This window comes from Camelina sativa, chromosome 20 (genome assembly GCF_030686135.1).
Source record: "Camelina sativa cultivar CO46 ecotype springtype chromosome 20, ASM3068613v1".
NCBI lineage: Eukaryota > Viridiplantae > Streptophyta > Magnoliopsida > Brassicales > Brassicaceae > Camelina > Camelina sativa.
The window spans coordinates 411,339-429,214 of NC_141899.1; the positions used below are offsets into that span (position 1 = coordinate 411,339).

Genomic DNA, 17,876 nt, shown 5'->3' on the forward strand with positions numbered 1-17,876 from the left:
CCAAAGGTCAATTATTTTGTCGGAATTTTTTTTTTTTTTCTAAATACTGTAAAAGTTTGCTAAATTGATTACTCTACAGGTTTGTTTAAAATTTAATTAAGAAGAAAAAGAGCTCCATTATCGAAATGAAAAAGACGGGATTTTGTACATTAACAATAAGGTCACATTAAGAACGTGCCCAGTGGAGGAGAAACAACAAAGACCAGTACTTAGCAGTATGTATGACTGACTCATAAAAAGACGCCGTCGCTTCACAACTCTTACTTAGATCGAGAAATATCTAATATTTTTTGATGAATCTCGACCGTTCAAAGTGCCATGCCATCATCAAATCAACTTTAGATATTTCTTTATTTATTTTTTTTTTTTTTTTCTGTATTCAGGCAGAAGACCAAGTCAAAAACGGCGTCGCTTTCAACACTCGTAAGTGACTTCTGATACGTATTGCATAAACTCAGCATCCTTCTCAATCCCAGCCATAGTCTCCGGCGCCAAAACCACTTCCAGATCCACGCTTCCGTTTCCTTCCCTACCGGGAAACGCCGAGATTTTCCCGTCGAACTTGTTCGCTCCTCCGCTCCTCACCGCTAATGGCTTTCCCCATCCGAAATCGTTGTCGTACATCGGGAATCTCGGCGAGCTCCCCATCGTAATCGAAGCTCCATCCGGATTCCCCAGAGGGAACAGCCTCGGATCGCTTTCCCAAGCAGCGATTCCACGTCGTACCGTCGCATCGTCGTGCGCCACGACGTTTCTATGTAATTGTTCGGCGGACCACCGGAGATCTTTGCTCAGCAGATCTCCCGCGGACGCCAACGTCGGTATGCTCTGTATCGCGTTACCGAAGTAGTAAGGATCCATCTTAGGCTCGAGCCTGTGCCGGCAATTAACCGCCATACGAAACGTCGTCGTCTTGCTCGGATCGAGGTTCCTAGCTCTTGTAACAGATCGCCACAGCTGAGCGCTTAGAGATTGAAACGACGAAATCTCAGCCGTTCGATCATGATGATTCTTCTTATTATTATTACTCGCATCCGATTTCAAAATACTCTCCAGAACGGTTGTTATATTTCCGTTAATATCTCCGTTACCGTTACATTTCTTTCCGTCGTTGGTTTCGATTCCGTTAACTCTGTAATCGTTGCTCCTCTGTTTGAGTTTGGAAATGGCGTCTCTGCTGAAATGAAAAATCCTCTCCCGGAGAGGCTGATCGGCGTCGAAAGTGACACGCGGACCACCGGGAGGGACTCGCAGAACAGCCGGAGAGTCGAAGACGGTGTGACGGGAGAAATCGGGAAGGTGTTTGATCTTACAAGCGCCGCTGGTGACGTCAGCGAAGGTGTTGAAGAAATGCCAAAAGGAGGTTCCGTCTGTAACGGAGTGATTCACGGTGCATCCGATGAAAACACCGTCTTCTAGCTCCGTCACTTGAACGGCGGCGAGAGACTTGTGGTGGCCGTTGTAACTAACGAGACGCTCGAATACGAAAAACTCACGGAAGAGGAGAGGAACGTCTTTACCTGGGACGAGAAGGTCGGAGACTCTGACGCGTTTGGCGGAAGCGGAGACGAAATCAACGCCGGCGTCGTTGCAGACGATGTAAATGTGACCGGCGGGACTGGTGGAGAAACGACCGGCTAGAGCAGGGAAAAGAGAGAGAGTGGAGGAGAGAGAACGGCGGAGAGAGGAGACGAGGTCGGAGAAGGAGAAGGAAGAAGAAGGAGGGCGAGTGAGGAGGACGCCTTTTTGAATGTAATGACATGAGAGCATAGGGAGATCGGAGACGGAGAGACGGAGATCGGAGACGGTGGACTTCTTCTCCGGATGCACTATGCATTTTGAAATTTCTGTTACTGAACTATTTGGCATTTTTTGTTTTTGTAAAATTGAGATGAAGAGGATAAATAAGAGTGGGGAGGTGTATCTATCTATTGGTGAGGAGTAGAGAGAGTTATGGGGGAAAGGGGGGTTTATATAGTGGTCGGACTCGGACCCTATGGTTTGATGATTCATGAACTTGGGTGGTTACTTACTACTATGTATATCTTTTTTGTCCTATTCTTTTTTGTTTTTTTTTTTTTTTTAAATTCTTTATCTATAATCATAGTAGATTTGGAAGTATAATAAAAACTAAGATGAAAGTTTCGGTGATATTTTTATACTATTATAAAATAATATGAAAAAAAAAAAAAACTTATACCAGTCGCACATTCTTACATTGGTTATAAGCAATACTGATTATAAGTTTAGAGTGAAGGAATGCTTTCTAATTATTAATTTTGTAATGCCTACTAAATAAATGATCATTGTCATTGAGCTAGCGATTTTAGAAAGTGTTAACTTCGTTTTCACGAGCAGGATTTGTTTTGTTTTATCATTTATGTTAGATAACTGTAGTTTGGTATTTTTATAAAGACATGCATGTCAATTTCTGTTTGAAATTTCAAATCGAAAGACAATTACAAACACTATTCTTTTTGCTTCGTCATAATTTTATCAGTTTTTGTTTGTTTTTTTTTTTTTTTGTTGGATTTTTTTTTTGTTCGGTTATTCAGTTTACCTCAAAATCTCAAATGCCTTTAGTCTAGAGTATATTGTTACTTTTCATACTTAAACATGAACTCGTAGAATTTTAACAACAACAAAAAGCATACAAAACAAATAAGTTATATACAAATTTTTTTTTTAAAAAAATTATATACAAATTTATCTTTCCATGCATCATGCATAGTTTACAGCTAATCAGCTATAGTATATACTAGGTGATACCCATGCTACAGCACGGGATTATATATTTTGTTAGTTATTTTTTTTGTAATTTGTATTTTTGTAATATAGTTTTTTATTTTAATTTATTTTCTTTGTTTATATAGTATTTATTTGTATATTTGGGGTTATACAGTAAATTGGAAATCCTAATAAAGTAAGTAGTTTGTAAAATGTAGTTTTTCACGGAAACAGACACACTACAATAGTAGATAGTACGTAGTTTTGTAAGAGAATAGACACTCCGCAATATCGGATAGTAGTTTTGTAAGAGGATAGACACACCCTGCTTCCATAGCTTAATTTATAGTTTGATAAAATACATGTTTTAACGGATTTAACTCAAAAAAATTTTATATTTTAAATTTTTAAGAATTAAAAATATTAATATTACTTAAATATTTTATAGACTTTAAATATATTATAATTTAAACATTGTATAAAAAATTTAAATATTTATAATATCTTAAACTTTTTTAAAAACGTAAATATATTATAATATGTTTACTTTTTAAAATTTTAAATATTTTCAAATATAGACACAAATTAAACTGTTAAATTTGGATACCTGATAAATCAAGCTTCCTGCTCATTTGTACTCAAAACATTTTAGTCACATATTTATAGTGATTATGAACCATATTCCATAATATTTAGTCGATGTGGGATATACACCTTTTCTGTAAATTAGTTTACAACTTTACATATATATAATTTCTGCGTTTTTAATTCTTTCTATCTATACTACTCACAATTAATTACTAAAATTTTGTTAAGGAAATATTATAATATCGGAAATCAAACAATTTAGTCAGATTTGGTAACTTGAATATTCGTTTTTAAAGATTTTAACTGAATCACTAAATATTCCTTTTAAAAGATTATCTGTTAAGATCAATCTCGGTAATTAAGGAAATATCCGAATTTTTGGTAATTAAAATTTATGGTTTTCATTTAAATACCTTAAAGGAAAATGAAATCAGAGTGTTTGCCTGTAACGAATAACTTTGTTTGGGATTTTAAATAACTAATCTTGAATGAAATAATATACTGGATCCGAAAAATATTATTCTGGAGTACAAACAGATCCGCGGATTTTTTTCCTTCTGTAGTCGGATATATAAGGATCCGCGTCCCGACTTGGCAATTTTTTAAGTAATCGACCGAGGGTATTTTCGTCATTTAATGAAATCCAAACTATAGGTTAATTAGATTAAATTTTGTGATTCTCTAATCATTTTTAATGAAAAACCTACCAAAACCAAGTTATGGTCCATTTTTACTCTAGAGAGTACTTCTGCTTTAATAGTATAGATAACACATCTAAAACCTTTACATATATGGAAGAGAAAGAAAAAAAGAATGGAGGGCAGGAGAGGACGTGTTTGGTCGGAAGAAGAAGAAAGGACAGATAGCCTCCATGGGAACAGATGGAGCGTTAAGACCTACTCTTCTGTTTTCTTTTTTTCTTTTCTTTACTCGGAAAATAATTTAATGAAAAAGCTCCCACAAAAAAAAGAAAAAAAAAAAAATCTAATCTTCTGACAATACAAAATCTCATATGAAACTAAAGAAGTCTGCCTTTTCACTTGTTTTAGATCCCAAGATTAATTGTATGGGGAACATAAGCTGTTTTGGTCGGTGATATAACGACTAAAGAAAGGGCTATGTCTATTTTTTGTCTTGTTAAAATAGATATATCCCATATATATAATAGATAAGATTTGTAATATACAGTACTAGTAGTTTTAATACTACGATATATATAACGTGAACAGAAAGCTGATTGTTAACAAATATTTATATCACTAATTAACTGTTTGTTATAGTAATAACTTTTTTTCATTTTCATGGTTAATTACTGCTATACTGAAATGACTATTAAAATGGTGTCGAATGAAATTTGGAATTGGATACTTAACTTTCTATTAACTTCTACGCACTATTTTAAATAACTCGGTTTGAAATGCACATAATGTCTTGTCAGCTGAGCTGAGAATCACATAGATAAATTGTTCTCTGCAAGTGTAAATGTGACATCCGCTATGTGTCTTTCGCATTGATTCTAGTTGGTCATTTCAAAGAACAAAAGCATTAATGACTTAATTATTATCATATGGTCCATTATTAACTCAAATAACATGAAACATGGTCATTAATTATTTCCTCCCCAACTACAATAAATTTGGTCTTTTAAGAAGCATCTCAAATTTCAACTACTATAATTGTAACAATTATTGATTTTTAAGGAAATAAATTAGTACTACTAGTATTCAACTGCATTTCCAATAAAATAATTTTTTCATAATCATTGCTTATGCTCAAGTCTGATTCGCGTCTGACAGCAACAATTAGTTATAATCCCTTCATATGGTGATTAATAATGATGATCAAATTAACGAACAACAAAAACAATGAGCAAAATGATTGATACTTCTATATAGTCAAATAACGTTAATAATTTTTTAATTCTGGATTATAATATGTATCTTTACACATTTAATACTCCTTACGTTTCATAACAAATTAATACTATCACACATTTATAAATTGATTTGGCTTTAGTTATGATTTATAACTTAAAAAAACATAAGACATTATATTGCATATTTACACGATAGTCCTAGCTAATGTTTTTTCATTAAAATAAATAAAAATCAAACGAATTTCCTACAGTAGTTAAAAGATGAAAAGTTTGGAATATGGTGCTTATTGAAATTAGCGGCATTAAGGGATTAGTAAAGGTTTATAAAAGCAGAATAAATATGTTTATAGCAGAATAAATATGATTATAGTGGGAAAATAAAAAAATTAGGATGGACACTATGTACCACTTACAGTGACCAAATTATAACCATGTCACTACAAGAAAATTACTAGAAGACGTCGGTTTTTTAACATCGGTTGTCAAACCGACGTGAAAACCAAATAACGGAAGGAATTTAACGTCGTTTAGTAAACCGACGTTAGTTTTAACTTTAACTAATCAATAATAATTTTTCTTAACTTGCATCTTCGATTGCGATGAAAAAGATCATCATCTATAACGAGGTTAAGATCCAACATTGAAGAAACTAATCTCAGTTCAATTCGAGGTTTTATTTCTCTATCTCCGACGGCTTTTTCTGATAGCTTGTGATCGATGATTTTTTTTTGTATGGTACATTGTTTTCGAATTTTGTTTTGTTTATGAATAAGTAGCTCAATTCTAACAGTGCTTTTAAGTTTCGTTTCAGGATTTGATGGATTCGTGAAACATTTGGGGCTAGGGTTCTTCAGCGGCGAATCCCACTTCAATTCGAGGTTTTTGTCACCATCACATCTCCGGTTCTCTGAAATCGTTTCTTTTTTCTATGGAGGGATCTAAAACATGAGTTCGCAAGCGAGCGATCGTTTTCGATGATTAAGGTGAGCATGAAACAAAATTTGTTGTGTTTATGGCCGATTTGCTTGATTTTAGCAAGCATTCTAAAATTCAGGTCAAGAATAAGATGGATTTGTGAATTATGTTGTGGTTGCTTGCTGTATTCCCAATTTAATGCTCTGCAGAATCTAGGGTTCAAAGCTTTGGAGATGATTGATGCTGTTTCGAGTTGTTTTAGATAAGCCTAAGATTCAATTAGCTCAGTTTTGTTATTTATGATTTACAGTTTTCAATGTAGAGTGGTGAGAATCGATGTCCTCAATGACGCTCTTCAGAGTTCAGAGCATGTACAATGCAGAGAAGAGGGGAAAGAGGCAGGTTATGATCAGGCCTTCTTCTAAAGTTATCATCGAGTTCCTTATCGTTATGAAAAAGCACGGTATGGTGATTTTTGCAGAGCTAGTAGCTATGACTCGGTTACTTGCTTTCATGTCTATTGTTTTAAGTGTAATTTTGTGTTTCGATTTTTTAGATTACATCGGCGAGTTTGAGTATGTTGTTGAGCTTAATGGAAGGTTGAACAAGTGTGGAGTCATCAGTCCTTATTTTCATGTTGGTGTTAAAGAGGTTTAAGGATGGACTGCTTGTCTACTTCCTTCCAGACAGGTTACCTTGATTTCCTGTATATGTTTGCAGTGTTATAGCCACTCAGCCATGGAAACCATTTATGTTCTACTGATGAGATGGATTCAATAATTTGACCATTTGAATTATGACATGTTCCAAGTTGTTATTACTCAATCACATTTCTCTCTCACAATATGCAATTTGTCTTTGTGTTTGCTGATGTGCTTGAGCTTTATGTTTTGCTTTGTAGATGTACCTGAAGGGTTTTCTATTGCAAGGGTTCCTACACGAGTGTCAGACCTATCATCTTTCCTCTTGTCCAAAGAATTTGATGGTTTACGTCATGAGATCTACTGAGATTTGCATACACGAATATTTGAGCTTCAGTTACTAGATCTTCATAGACACTTACGCCTGACAAGGTGAGGTAAGAATGTTATAGAGATTAATTTAACTTGGTTTTCATCATATTTTTAAGTTTGTCTCTACTTTTGTTACTCATCCATATATTTCTTCTATCTTTTTTTTTTGTTCTGCTTCTAGTCTAAGCTTCGAGGGAGATGAATCTTGGAAGGTAGCTACAATCACACCTGCAACTGAGTCTCATATGCAATCAAAAGCATACCCAAGTAAATGTGGCGACATGATCTCAGTAACTTGTGAGTAGTATAGTAGTATACAGGAAATATTGTAATTTATTAATATTATGTTCTTCAGACAAATAATTGATATGTAAATGGGTTAAGTTTTTGTTTTCTAGTGTTTTGGTATCGCAATCTAAAATCTAATTTATATTTAATAGTTGTTTATATATAATATATAAATATATATACAGAAACAAAAATTGGCATCTTACGTCGGTTTATAGACTGACTTTATGTTTGAGCATTTGAGTCACGTTTTAACTGACGTTAATATTAGACGTTAAACTTAGCGTCAGTTCTTAAACCGATGTAAAAACAGTTTGCGTCGGGAGGTAAGAAGTCGGTTTGTAAACCGACGTTAAGTTTTTTGAGCCAGTTAATGACCGACGTTAACCCCACTTATAACTGACGTAATATCCCGTTCATTTTGTAGTGTGTCTTAGTCTTACAAATATGTTGTTTTGCATTCATTTAATATGTGACAAATCATGTTGTTTTGTGATCAATCAAGAGCTTGATGGAAAAGAAACAGAAGAAAGAAATACAATAGTAAAAACAGATTGTGATCAAACAAGAGCTTGGGGGAAAAAAACAGGTTGAAGAAAAGAGGAAAATTGCAACATCCTCCACTTTGCTGTCGCATTATAAAGCTTTTAGATAAAGTTACCCCACCAGTTACCCTCATGGCCTATGAGAGGTAGTCCACTAGCTGGACACATTCTCCTATCCTTTATACTAGTATTTTGCAAATCCAACATTTTTTAGCTGTAAATATTAATTTTGATTTCTAGAAATATTGTACAAGTTATCTGCTTAGATGAATGTTTCGGTTTTGGCTACAAAAGGTTTGATATAAGGTTTTGGTACGTTTTTTTCTTTATATTATACTGTGTATGTGATGCATCCTCTTTTAAACAAGTTTATAGAAAAACCTTCTAGTCGTTCTGAAGTGAACTGGTGGATGGATATTCATATTTACTTAAACCTTTCCAAGAAATATATGCTGTACTGGTGGATATCTTATTATATACTGAAGACTAAAGGGAATGGTGGGCAAAAAAGAGAGTCAACCGTGTTAATAAGAAGCATGTTCAATGCATCTATATATAAAATCTACCAAAACCGAGTGCTTTGACCATTTTTTTCTCCATATTATTATGGTAGGGACAATTTTAAATCACTTTCACTAATCTATACAGAAGAAAAAAAAGATTTATATTTTCCACATTAATACCAAATGGTATATATATAGATGAATTATAGTACTTGTCATGAGAAATAAACTATAGTCTATAGCTACGACAGAGGCATCATATGTATTCATCTTACGAATATCCTGTACTGCAACATATATACACGCACTTTACGGATTATGAATTTAATAGATTTCATGTTTATAGTCTTATATATAGATAGATGATCATCATCCTACATTTATAAATTAAATTAGCAACCGGCAATTTAGTGGTAGGTCTTAATACTAATTTTTAACTTCCCACTAATCAGATATTTTGGAGTGAGCAATACCACCGATATATTTACCTTTCCTCATTAATTAATCAGAATCAATTTAACACCAACTTATTTTAATTTTTATTAATTAATGTCTACTAATCATTACATGACGCGTATATAATGCATGCATGTGAGTATGTGATCCCCTAATTTCCACTCATTATGTACATGGTACATAGTATATTAATATACTATATAGTATCTCCAATCAATTAACGACTAAAAATCTTGTAAATTTTGCTTAATTAACTCCACATCTCTTCTTCGATATGAAACTTTCAATAGTATTAATCCTCGCTTTTATTTTTATTTGTTTTTCAATACAGTAGTTTGTGTATTTGAAAATGTTATGTTTATAATAATTAATTACATAATTGTCTGCGGGGGGTTTGTGATTCAGAGTCCAACCTACGTCCACCGGACAACATGCTAAATTATTTAAAGCAAAATAATAATCAGGTACACAATTATTTATATGTTTAGTGAAATTATTTTTCGGAGGTTATAACTAAAAGCGAATCATCTGATCTGATGCGGAAGCCACGTCACTGATATGAATAAATGACGAAACTACCCTCAGAACTGTCTTAGAAAAAAAAAAAAACACAAGCTGGTACAAAGAACATGTATTGTTTGAGTGACAAGAGGAAAAAATGTGGTCTTTGATTATTTGTTTCTTTGTTAATTGATCTCTTCCTTCTTATATCCTATCCCGACAACAAGACCTGTTGGAAGGTTAATTCACAGCACTACCCCATACATGTTTTCTATGATTTTATCTTGTAAACATTCATAAAAAATACAAATATTATATATATTAACATTTTCGTAACGGAATAAACTAATTTATTATGTTCTAAACTTCGACTGTCAAAATTATGAACGGTAAGATTCAAGGTTATTAATGGTTTGATTAATAACTTAGAATATTAGATATAAAAGCAAGATAATTTAATACTAATATCTTAGATTAGTGCACGGTGACACCCATAACAATTTACACAACAAAGGCGGCATTTGTTGGATCTGCATGACTTTGTGTGCGCGCGTTATATACTTTACATTTCACCCCAAAAAAAAAACACTATGTAATGTATAGTTGATTTGGTATATACTTTTAATTTACTTGTTAATTTTTTATTATTTTTTCTTTTTAACTTTAGCCTACCTGTTGATATATATAAGTAATCATATCAGGTCCACGTCTAAATGTATAAATCTTATAAATTCATTACTTCATTGTTAGGAGACTTTCATACAAATTTGAATTTTCCCCGACAAAACTGTGATCTTATTCTGATTAATTTATTTAGATTAATGTTTTATAAAATTATAGAATTCTTTCAACAGGTTTCTATCTTCTTTTGTGTTGAAAAGACAACGAAAGTGTACTTGCTTTATCCACTTTTGTCAGTTTTAGGTACGGCTGTGGAAGTCTCGCTCAGTTGAAGAAGATATGGAAAGCATGTGGTTCGGCCTCTTCTTCTAAATGCCAAGAAAATAAGAATCATTCCTTATTATCATGTCTTTTTAGCATATATAGAGTTTGTGTTTCGTTGCAACTTACACGCTACTACGATATGATTGGGTTTCACCACGATTATAAATTTTGGCTTTACAGTGTTGTGTACGAACTACGAAACGGGCCACTGGTTTTAAAAATCAATGTTTTGTTTTAGATCAAAGGTTAAAAACTTCGTACTATGTTTCTTTTAGATTTCTATTTTTAAGAGTTTTGTACGTAATATGAATCAAACCAAACAATTAAGGGACTTAATAATGTAATTTTTAACTTTTAAGGGGTCTCATATTAAGATCACAGTTGAATTGGCATTCACTATTTCTTCTCCTTTGGGCTTACTTACATAAAAGCCCATCTTGTTTTTTTTTTGTGGGCATCCAACCTTGTTTCCTTACGTATTTTCTTTTGTTGTATTACTTATTTCGAGTTTTGGAAGTTTGTTAGTTCAAAAAGAACCATTGGAAGCTCCTAATATTTGAGACGCAACACTCGTCAGGCCCAGGATAATAGCATAAAGCGATAAAGCTACGGTATTAGTAAATTCCGGTATGATCTAATTTCAATTAAATAAAGCGAACTGTACCACAATATAAGTATGGGATAATTAATTAGGCGTATATTCAAAAAGATTAATATATTTGCTTTTATAACATTGCTTACTGTTTCATTTTATAGTTGTTGATATAAATCTAGTATAAGATAATGCAAAATTTGTAGTTATATACCAAAAGGTGAAATCCAAACAAAGTTATTCGATAAATAATTGGACGTAATATGGAACCACGAAAATGGAATATAATTCTTCTGTGTTGAACGATCTGCGAAGTCGTGGGAAGAAGAATATGAAGCAAACAAAACAACTGAAAAAGTATATAATAGTCAGATACTTCGCCACTTTATTTTAATTTTCGACAATAACAAACTGAATTAGATGCTGATTCGAACTAATCCTAAGTTGTCGGGAAGAAAAGCGACTCACACCAAGCATTGACATTGAAGTCAACGGTAATAATACTTTCAAATAATATAATACTTACTTATATGCCTATATATAGGGTTTTTTTTTTTTTTTTTTTTGACGAGCAAACCCCATATATTATGTTATCGGAGATAACTCTATTCGGGAGAGAGCCAATTAGGTACCGACGCCTATATATAGGGTTATAAACAAATTTATGCGTATGTAGGTCAATATTGGTATTATAAACTCGTGAAACTGAAAATTACAACCAACCAAAACCTAATATATGAAACGCAGCACAACCACACAAACATTTTCTTACAAAATATTTACAACAATCCTGCATATTTATAGGTAATATGTACGTAGAAAATATATATTATAACAAATTTATACGAGGCGAAGTAGTACTCTAGAATCTTCTAAGTGAACTTAACTCCACTGGGGAAACGCATTATAATAGCTAGACGAAGACGCAAACGCGAAACCGTGATGAGGATTTGGCTGGTGGAAAACGTCGAAAGAAGAATTGGTCGTCGGAGTAGAAGAGAGTGTTGTTGTGGGAGCGGATGTGGTGGTTGCATCTGCGTCAGGGATGTTAACAGTGGTGATATCGTGAATGCTTGACCTTCTTTTGTCTTTACAGTCTGTGAGCTGTCGAAGGAAATATTTCTGAGCATGCGAAGCCACTTGCGTCGGCGTTCGACTTGTCACAAAGTTTTTGGCTATGTTTCTCCAATCTCCTTTTCCATATTTCTTCAAACCCATTAGAAACCGTCTGCCCAAACCAAACAAACAAAAAAAGTAACTTCACACATAAAGTAAAAAAAAAAAAAAATTCAAGTAAAACATAAAAACTTTAACTAAAAGAATTAGAGAAAAGAAGTAAAAAACAAAAAAGACATAAATTAACCTAAAAATACACAACAACAAGAACTAGTTTTACCGGTGTTCATCCTCAGTCCACGGGACACCTTTCTTTCGCTCCTTTTCCGGTATCGGAGGCCTAAAACAATCAGTCATCGCCGGCGAACTCCTCTTTCCTCCTACGACGTAGTCGTAACCGTAACCGTAGCCGGAGTTTTCAAGACCAAAGAAATAGTCACTGTTTGCACCGGAGGAAGCGTCGCCGGCGTAGCCAGGAATGGGGATGAGTCCGGCGTCGATGTCGCTGACGTCATCCTCTAGCTCCTTGTACCGTTGAATGACGTCTTCTACGGTTTTGCCGGGGATCAAGGCGGCGATCGTCAACCAGCTCTCTGGATTGTCTTTGTCGTCAAGAAAGGCAAGAGCTCTCTCGAACCGTTTGTTTTCCTCCGCCGTCCACGTTACTTCTCTGACTCCTTGATAGATCCAGTTAGTGCTCTCTGATGGAAACATATCGATTCCTCTGTTCATCGTCGACGACGACATAGCTCTTAGTTAACTCCTCCTCTGTTTTTTTTCTCGTTGAAATTAAAAAGAGGTTTTTTAAAACGGAGAGAGGAGAGGAGGAGAAGAGAGTGAAGAAGAGAGAATCAAAATGGCTTTTTGATTGACTGTGTTGGTGTGTCTCAAGTGACCAAGAAAAGAAAAAAAAAGAAACGACTTTTAATTTCAGAAATTTTGTGGAGAAAATTATTACATGAAGAAAAATAAACAGAGCATAAAGTGAACGAAAAGAAGAAAAAAAAAAAAAAAAGTGGAGTTTGCTTTTTATTATTTTCTACATTTCACGTGATGATCAATAGGAATAATACATTCAACAAGGAAAGGTGTAGAAAAAGTAAAGAAAAATACGCTTAGTGTATGGCTTATCTATTTGATTATGAGCATTGTATTTTGTTTTTTATGCTATGATGTTTGTTATATCATATAAAATTGATATAGGATTAAGACTAACCAAATGCACGTGTCGATATATGATGAAAAAGTGTAACATAAAATTTTTATTTTATGACAAAGAAGGTCTAACCAATCAAATGAGAAAGATCAGAAAATGACTGTTCAATGGTTTCGCTTTGGCCGGTTCTTTATTCGTTGTTTAATCTAAAGTCTAAACAAATATTTTAACTAGACAGCTTTTTTTTTGGTTTGTCAACACGAAATAGCCCATTCAATATTTAAACTTAGTTAGTACACATTACTCACATATATAATAACAACAACCATAAGCTAAGCAAATATACAAAGACGAGTGGAATATTCCATCATTTAAATATATATTGCGTATTTGTACTTTATAAGTATTACAAACGATGAAAACAAAGAAATTAGTAATACCAATACACACACATTATTAACTAGGGATTGACGAACTGGACCAACTAATCTATGGACTCCTATACTTTTTTTTTTTTTTTTTGTCATTATGGATTTTAGATTCCATTACCGAATGAGAAGATGCGAATAAATCGAGGAGTTCGAAGGTATACTATCCAATATATTATTACTTCTTCATTTGTTTTTTAATGAACATAAACTATATATAGAACCGTTGCATAATGGGTTAGGTGGTGAACATAACCTTTAAAGATATAAAATTTGGAACAGAGCTGTGGGTGGCAACCAACCAGCAAAGATATTTTCATTTAGTATTTCAATTACTATTTGTCAATCATATAGTATTCGTACATGTATAAAGATAATACGAAGAATGCTAGTGTCGGGCGCGCTTTCATATCGTTAAAAGTTTATAATATGAATGTCTCACAGCACCTCATGTGGACGGTACCACAGCTCCACTTCTATAGCCAATTATATAATATGAAACTGGTAAAAGTATAAAGCAGTGCAACCAATTATTATAACCAACAGTCGTAAAACTCATGTAATTTGTCTTTCGTAATGATACCTAACAAAAATATCAAACTATATGCAATACACGGTCCAATGGATCACGATAGACGGCTTAATTCACAATACATTAATCTAGATTCTCCCGTGGTACTTGACTACTTGGTAGCCAAACTTAAATCACTCAGAATGGAAGTTGGATATTTTGATTATACAAAAAAAAAAGAATTATGATATTAATACACATAGTCAAGAGGGGGTAATAAAATGTGGTAGGGACAGGATGAAAGGGATCCAACACAAAATTTAAAGTCGCATAGTGTCACTCACATGCATGATGAAGCGTAAAACTGTAAGTGTCATCTGCTGATTAGCAGACACAAGTTTCTGTTCGACAGATAGTGACTTCTTTTCTTTGGATACCATATTTAGCAAGATTCTCTTACTATAATTAGCAAATTACTTCTTTTTCTGTCAAATTTATTACTCCTGCTTCATTTTATTTCATTTCTATCGATTTTCTTACGAGTATTCTTTTCTTTCTTTTATTAAATTGAAAATGCGACATTGCAACCACTCAATCGAATTCAACGACAGATGAATTCTGCGTTGATAACGACTTTTTTGGGGGAAAATTAACCTTTTTTTTTGTTTTGTTTTTATGTAGTTGATCGTATCAAGAGTAGACACGTTTTTAGCTTTAGTTGATATTAAATTCGAAATATTATTTGCATAAGTTAGAAACGTTAAGTCTTGTGTCTTTAAATTAGTTCTACAATATTTTTGATGATGCCGAATTTTTTTGTTTTTGGATTTACCGCATGTATTAACAACAACTGATAAAGATTTAGGACAAAGTCATCAATTTTTCAGCTGTAAAAAAGTTGGTGCGTTAAAAAAGACGTTTGTTTTCAACCTTTCATCAAAAGCTAACACAATCATACAATCACTTTGTTGACAATTTACTTGAGCATAAACATATCAAATTTAAAAAATGTCAAGAAAAGAATTGATCGAAATCATCAAAAAATAATAATGGAGTTTTCAACATTTTGGAAGATCACTTGGAGGAGGAAGAATTGATTGGTTTGGGCCTTTACCATTTTCCACCAAGAAAGCCATCTTTAGTCCCCATGTTGTGTGTACCTCTAAATGGCAATGCATAAACCAAACCCCTGCCACCACATATATATTCATATTAATTCAAACAGTCATTTTCATACATTGTAACAATTTGATTAATTATGGATATTACTATGTAATATATATGGACTAATACTAGTATCATATTTTGATTTGTTAGATAATTAGATAAATGTACCTGGATTATCTGCTCGGAATCTAATCGCCGCCCAACCACCAGAAGGTACACCGACGGTGTTCCTCTCCACCGGATCAACAAGATTAAACTTCTTAGAATCTTTCTTGGAAATGTAATTCCCAGTTCCTAAACCAACCACAAAGAAGTTAAACCCATGAAGATGAATGGGATGGTTCTCTGGCGCCACGTTTCCGGTATCTTGCAAAACAACTTGCACTGTGGAATTGTATGGAAGCTTGTAAAGCTTTGTAGCCTTCATGGTTGCTAAATTCGAAGGCGGTTTTCCGGTAAAATCGAAAAACCGTCTCGGTTTACCAGGGAAATCGGTTGTGTATACTCCGGTTAGGTTAAAGTAATGCGCTTGAAGCAAAGCTGTTGTAGGCATCTTGAACGTGATGTTGTTTATGGCCGCTACGACACGTGAGAAGTTTCCGGCTTTACAGCTGTGACACCTGTTGATTCCTAACCCAACGGTAAACAACAGATCGTGATCGACGTTGATCGGAACGTTAGCCGGATACGTGTTTGAATTGAGACTCCGTAGAGAATTAACAAACGAGTTTGCAACAGAAGTAGCGTTTTGAGGCGGCGGTGAAGTAGTTTTGGTGGGTGTGGCAGAGAGCGTGCCAGAGTAATGAACGGTAGCGGTTGCGGTGCGGTTGTCGACGGCAACAACGGCGGAATCTTGGAATGGAGCAGCGGCGATTAGGTATTGACCGGAGGGTCGAGCAGCGGAGACTAAGGCTGTGGTGGTTTGACCGGGAGCGATTAGGATCGTGTCGGTGTTGAAGGGTTTGACGTAGACAGCGTCAACTTCAACGACGGTGAAACGATGGCCGGCGATTTTGAAGAAGAGCTCTTCGTTCAGTGCTGCGTTTATTAGTCGTAGCATGTACGTTTTCCCGCTCTCCACCGCTAATTTGAAATTACCTTTTTTTTTTTTTATAAAAACAAAACAAAAATATAATCTTAGATCATAAGGATAGAAAATAAAATTACTGTAATGTGAATTCAACTTACAAAATCGAATTTATAAATTTACCTTGAGACGGACAATTTGGAACGAGACCGGGATGACCGTTAATGACATGAGCATCTGAGACATTAGGTGCTAAACCGGATTTTAATGCTTCGTTAATAACCATTTCGGTATCAGATTTCCACCACTCACCTATGATTAACAGGGAAATTCAAATTGTTAACCGATCTTTTTTATAAAATTAACGCTTAATCATAATGATCTGATTGTTAATTAATAGATAGATACCTAGTATGATGACTTCTTCTCTGTGTGGTTTAGGGAATGGGTAAGGTAGACCCGGTTTAGGTAGAATCACGATGGCACCATGAACCGTAGCTCGGAGCCAGAGAACATGTGCATGCCACCAGAGCGTACCACGTTGCCCCGTGACCGTGAAATTGTACACGTAGCTGTGACCCGGTTTGATTGGACATTGAGTTATGTAAGCCGGTCCGTCTGCCCAACCGGTTCTTAATTGTCTTATCCCATGCCTTACGAAAACCAATATTTTAGGTCGATTTTGGTGAGTTTCGAAAAATTAAGGGATGAAAGTTTTATATATTTAAAAAAGTCAGGGCATTCTCACCAATGGATAGAGACGTTATACTTGACGTTGTTAACGACGTTAACGAGAACTGTGTCGTCTTCATTAGCGTAAATTGTTGGTCCGGGAAACTTACCGTTAACGGTAACGATCTGCTTCGTCGAACAAAGCCGCGTTACTTGTTTCGTTACCACCTGTACGTAGATTTAGATAATTACGTTTTAGTACTCTTTATTTGATAAAATTCACACCAAACTCCTACATGTTTTTTTAAAAAAAAATTTGGACCCAACATGAATGGGAATAATGTTCATGAGATAAAAACTTACGTTGAATGTGTATTTGCGGATTGCACCGTGGACACATGCCGGAAAGGCGAGCAATGCGAAAATAACCAATATTCGAATTGGAAACCCCATTTCTCTAGCTTTGCCCCTTTTTTGTCTTTAGTTGTTATATAATCTTTCCTCTTTTGATGTTGTATTGATTTCTCTACTTTCTCTCTTTCTTTTGTGATTTGAAAATGATTCATGATCATTTGGTTTATAAAGATGCAAAATGTTGGGTTATTGTGCTTCGTCAGTTTGGTGAAACTAAAGCTTGAAAGCTTAGAGGGAAAGTATATGTTTCTTCTCTTTGTTTGTGGGTTGGAACCTCCTAAGCGTAGGTTGGTCACTTTTTTTTTTTGTTTTCTTCTCAATGTCTTGTTTTCATGTTTCAATTTGTAACTTGTATATGTTCCAAAATTTTATTATTATTATTATTATTATTATTTATCATTTATTCACTATATGCATATGAAAAGAAGCATAAAAA

General features: G+C 34.2%; 3 protein-coding genes across 3 annotated transcripts; all 3 read right to left on the reverse strand.

The window, feature by feature from the left end:
- Positions 1–96: 96 nt before the first annotated feature.
- Positions 97–2,187, reverse strand: LOC104768347 (putative acetyltransferase At3g50280). Its single transcript, XM_010492294.3, has one exon. The coding sequence runs from the start codon at positions 2,011–2,013 to the stop codon at positions 415–417; it is 1,599 nt and encodes a 532-aa protein (XP_010490596.2). The 5' UTR covers positions 2,014–2,187; the 3' UTR covers positions 97–414.
- A 9,433-nt stretch (positions 2,188–11,620) lies between these two features.
- On the reverse strand, positions 11,621–13,220 carry LOC104768348 (transcription factor DIVARICATA). The gene is made up of 2 exons (XM_010492295.3): positions 12,346–13,220; positions 11,621–12,177 (listed from the first exon to the last, which is right to left on the reverse strand). The coding sequence occupies exons 1-2, from the start codon at positions 12,810–12,812 to the stop codon at positions 11,832–11,834; spliced, it is 813 nt and encodes a 270-aa protein (XP_010490597.1). The 5' UTR covers positions 12,813–13,220; the 3' UTR covers positions 11,621–11,831.
- Positions 13,221–15,066: 1,846 nt separating this feature from the next.
- On the reverse strand, positions 15,067–17,579 carry LOC104768349 (laccase-10). The gene is made up of 6 exons (XM_010492296.3): positions 17,390–17,579; positions 17,103–17,254; positions 16,763–17,007; positions 16,538–16,666; positions 15,496–16,425; positions 15,067–15,349 (listed from the first exon to the last, which is right to left on the reverse strand). Exons 1-6 carry the CDS (start codon positions 17,477–17,479, stop codon positions 15,219–15,221), a joined length of 1,677 nt encoding a protein of 558 aa, XP_010490598.1. The 5' UTR covers positions 17,480–17,579; the 3' UTR covers positions 15,067–15,218.
- Positions 17,580–17,876: the final 297 nt, after the last annotated feature.

Excerpts from the sequence above, each read along its gene's own strand:
- LOC104768348 (XM_010492295.3), bottom strand. The coding sequence starts at position 12,812 with ATGTCGTCGTCGACGATGAACAGAGGAATCGATATGTTTCCATCAGAG. Across the intron at positions 12,178-12,345 it reads TGGACTGAGGATGAACACCG|ACGGTTTCTAATGGGTTTGA; the intron begins GTAAAACTAGTT and ends TGGTTTGGGCAG.
- LOC104768347 (XM_010492294.3), bottom strand. The coding sequence starts at position 2,013 with ATGAATCATCAAACCATAGGGTCCGAGTCCGACCACTATATAAACCCC.
- LOC104768349 (XM_010492296.3), bottom strand. The coding sequence starts at position 17,479 with ATGGGGTTTCCAATTCGAATATTGGTTATTTTCGCATTGCTCGCCTTT. Across the intron at positions 16,667-16,762 it reads AGAAGAAGTCATCATACTAG|GTGAGTGGTGGAAATCTGAT; the intron begins GTATCTATCTAT and ends TGTTAATCATAG. Across the intron at positions 15,350-15,495 it reads ATTCCGAGCAGATAATCCAG|GGGTTTGGTTTATGCATTGC; the intron begins GTACATTTATCT and ends ATGTGGTGGCAG.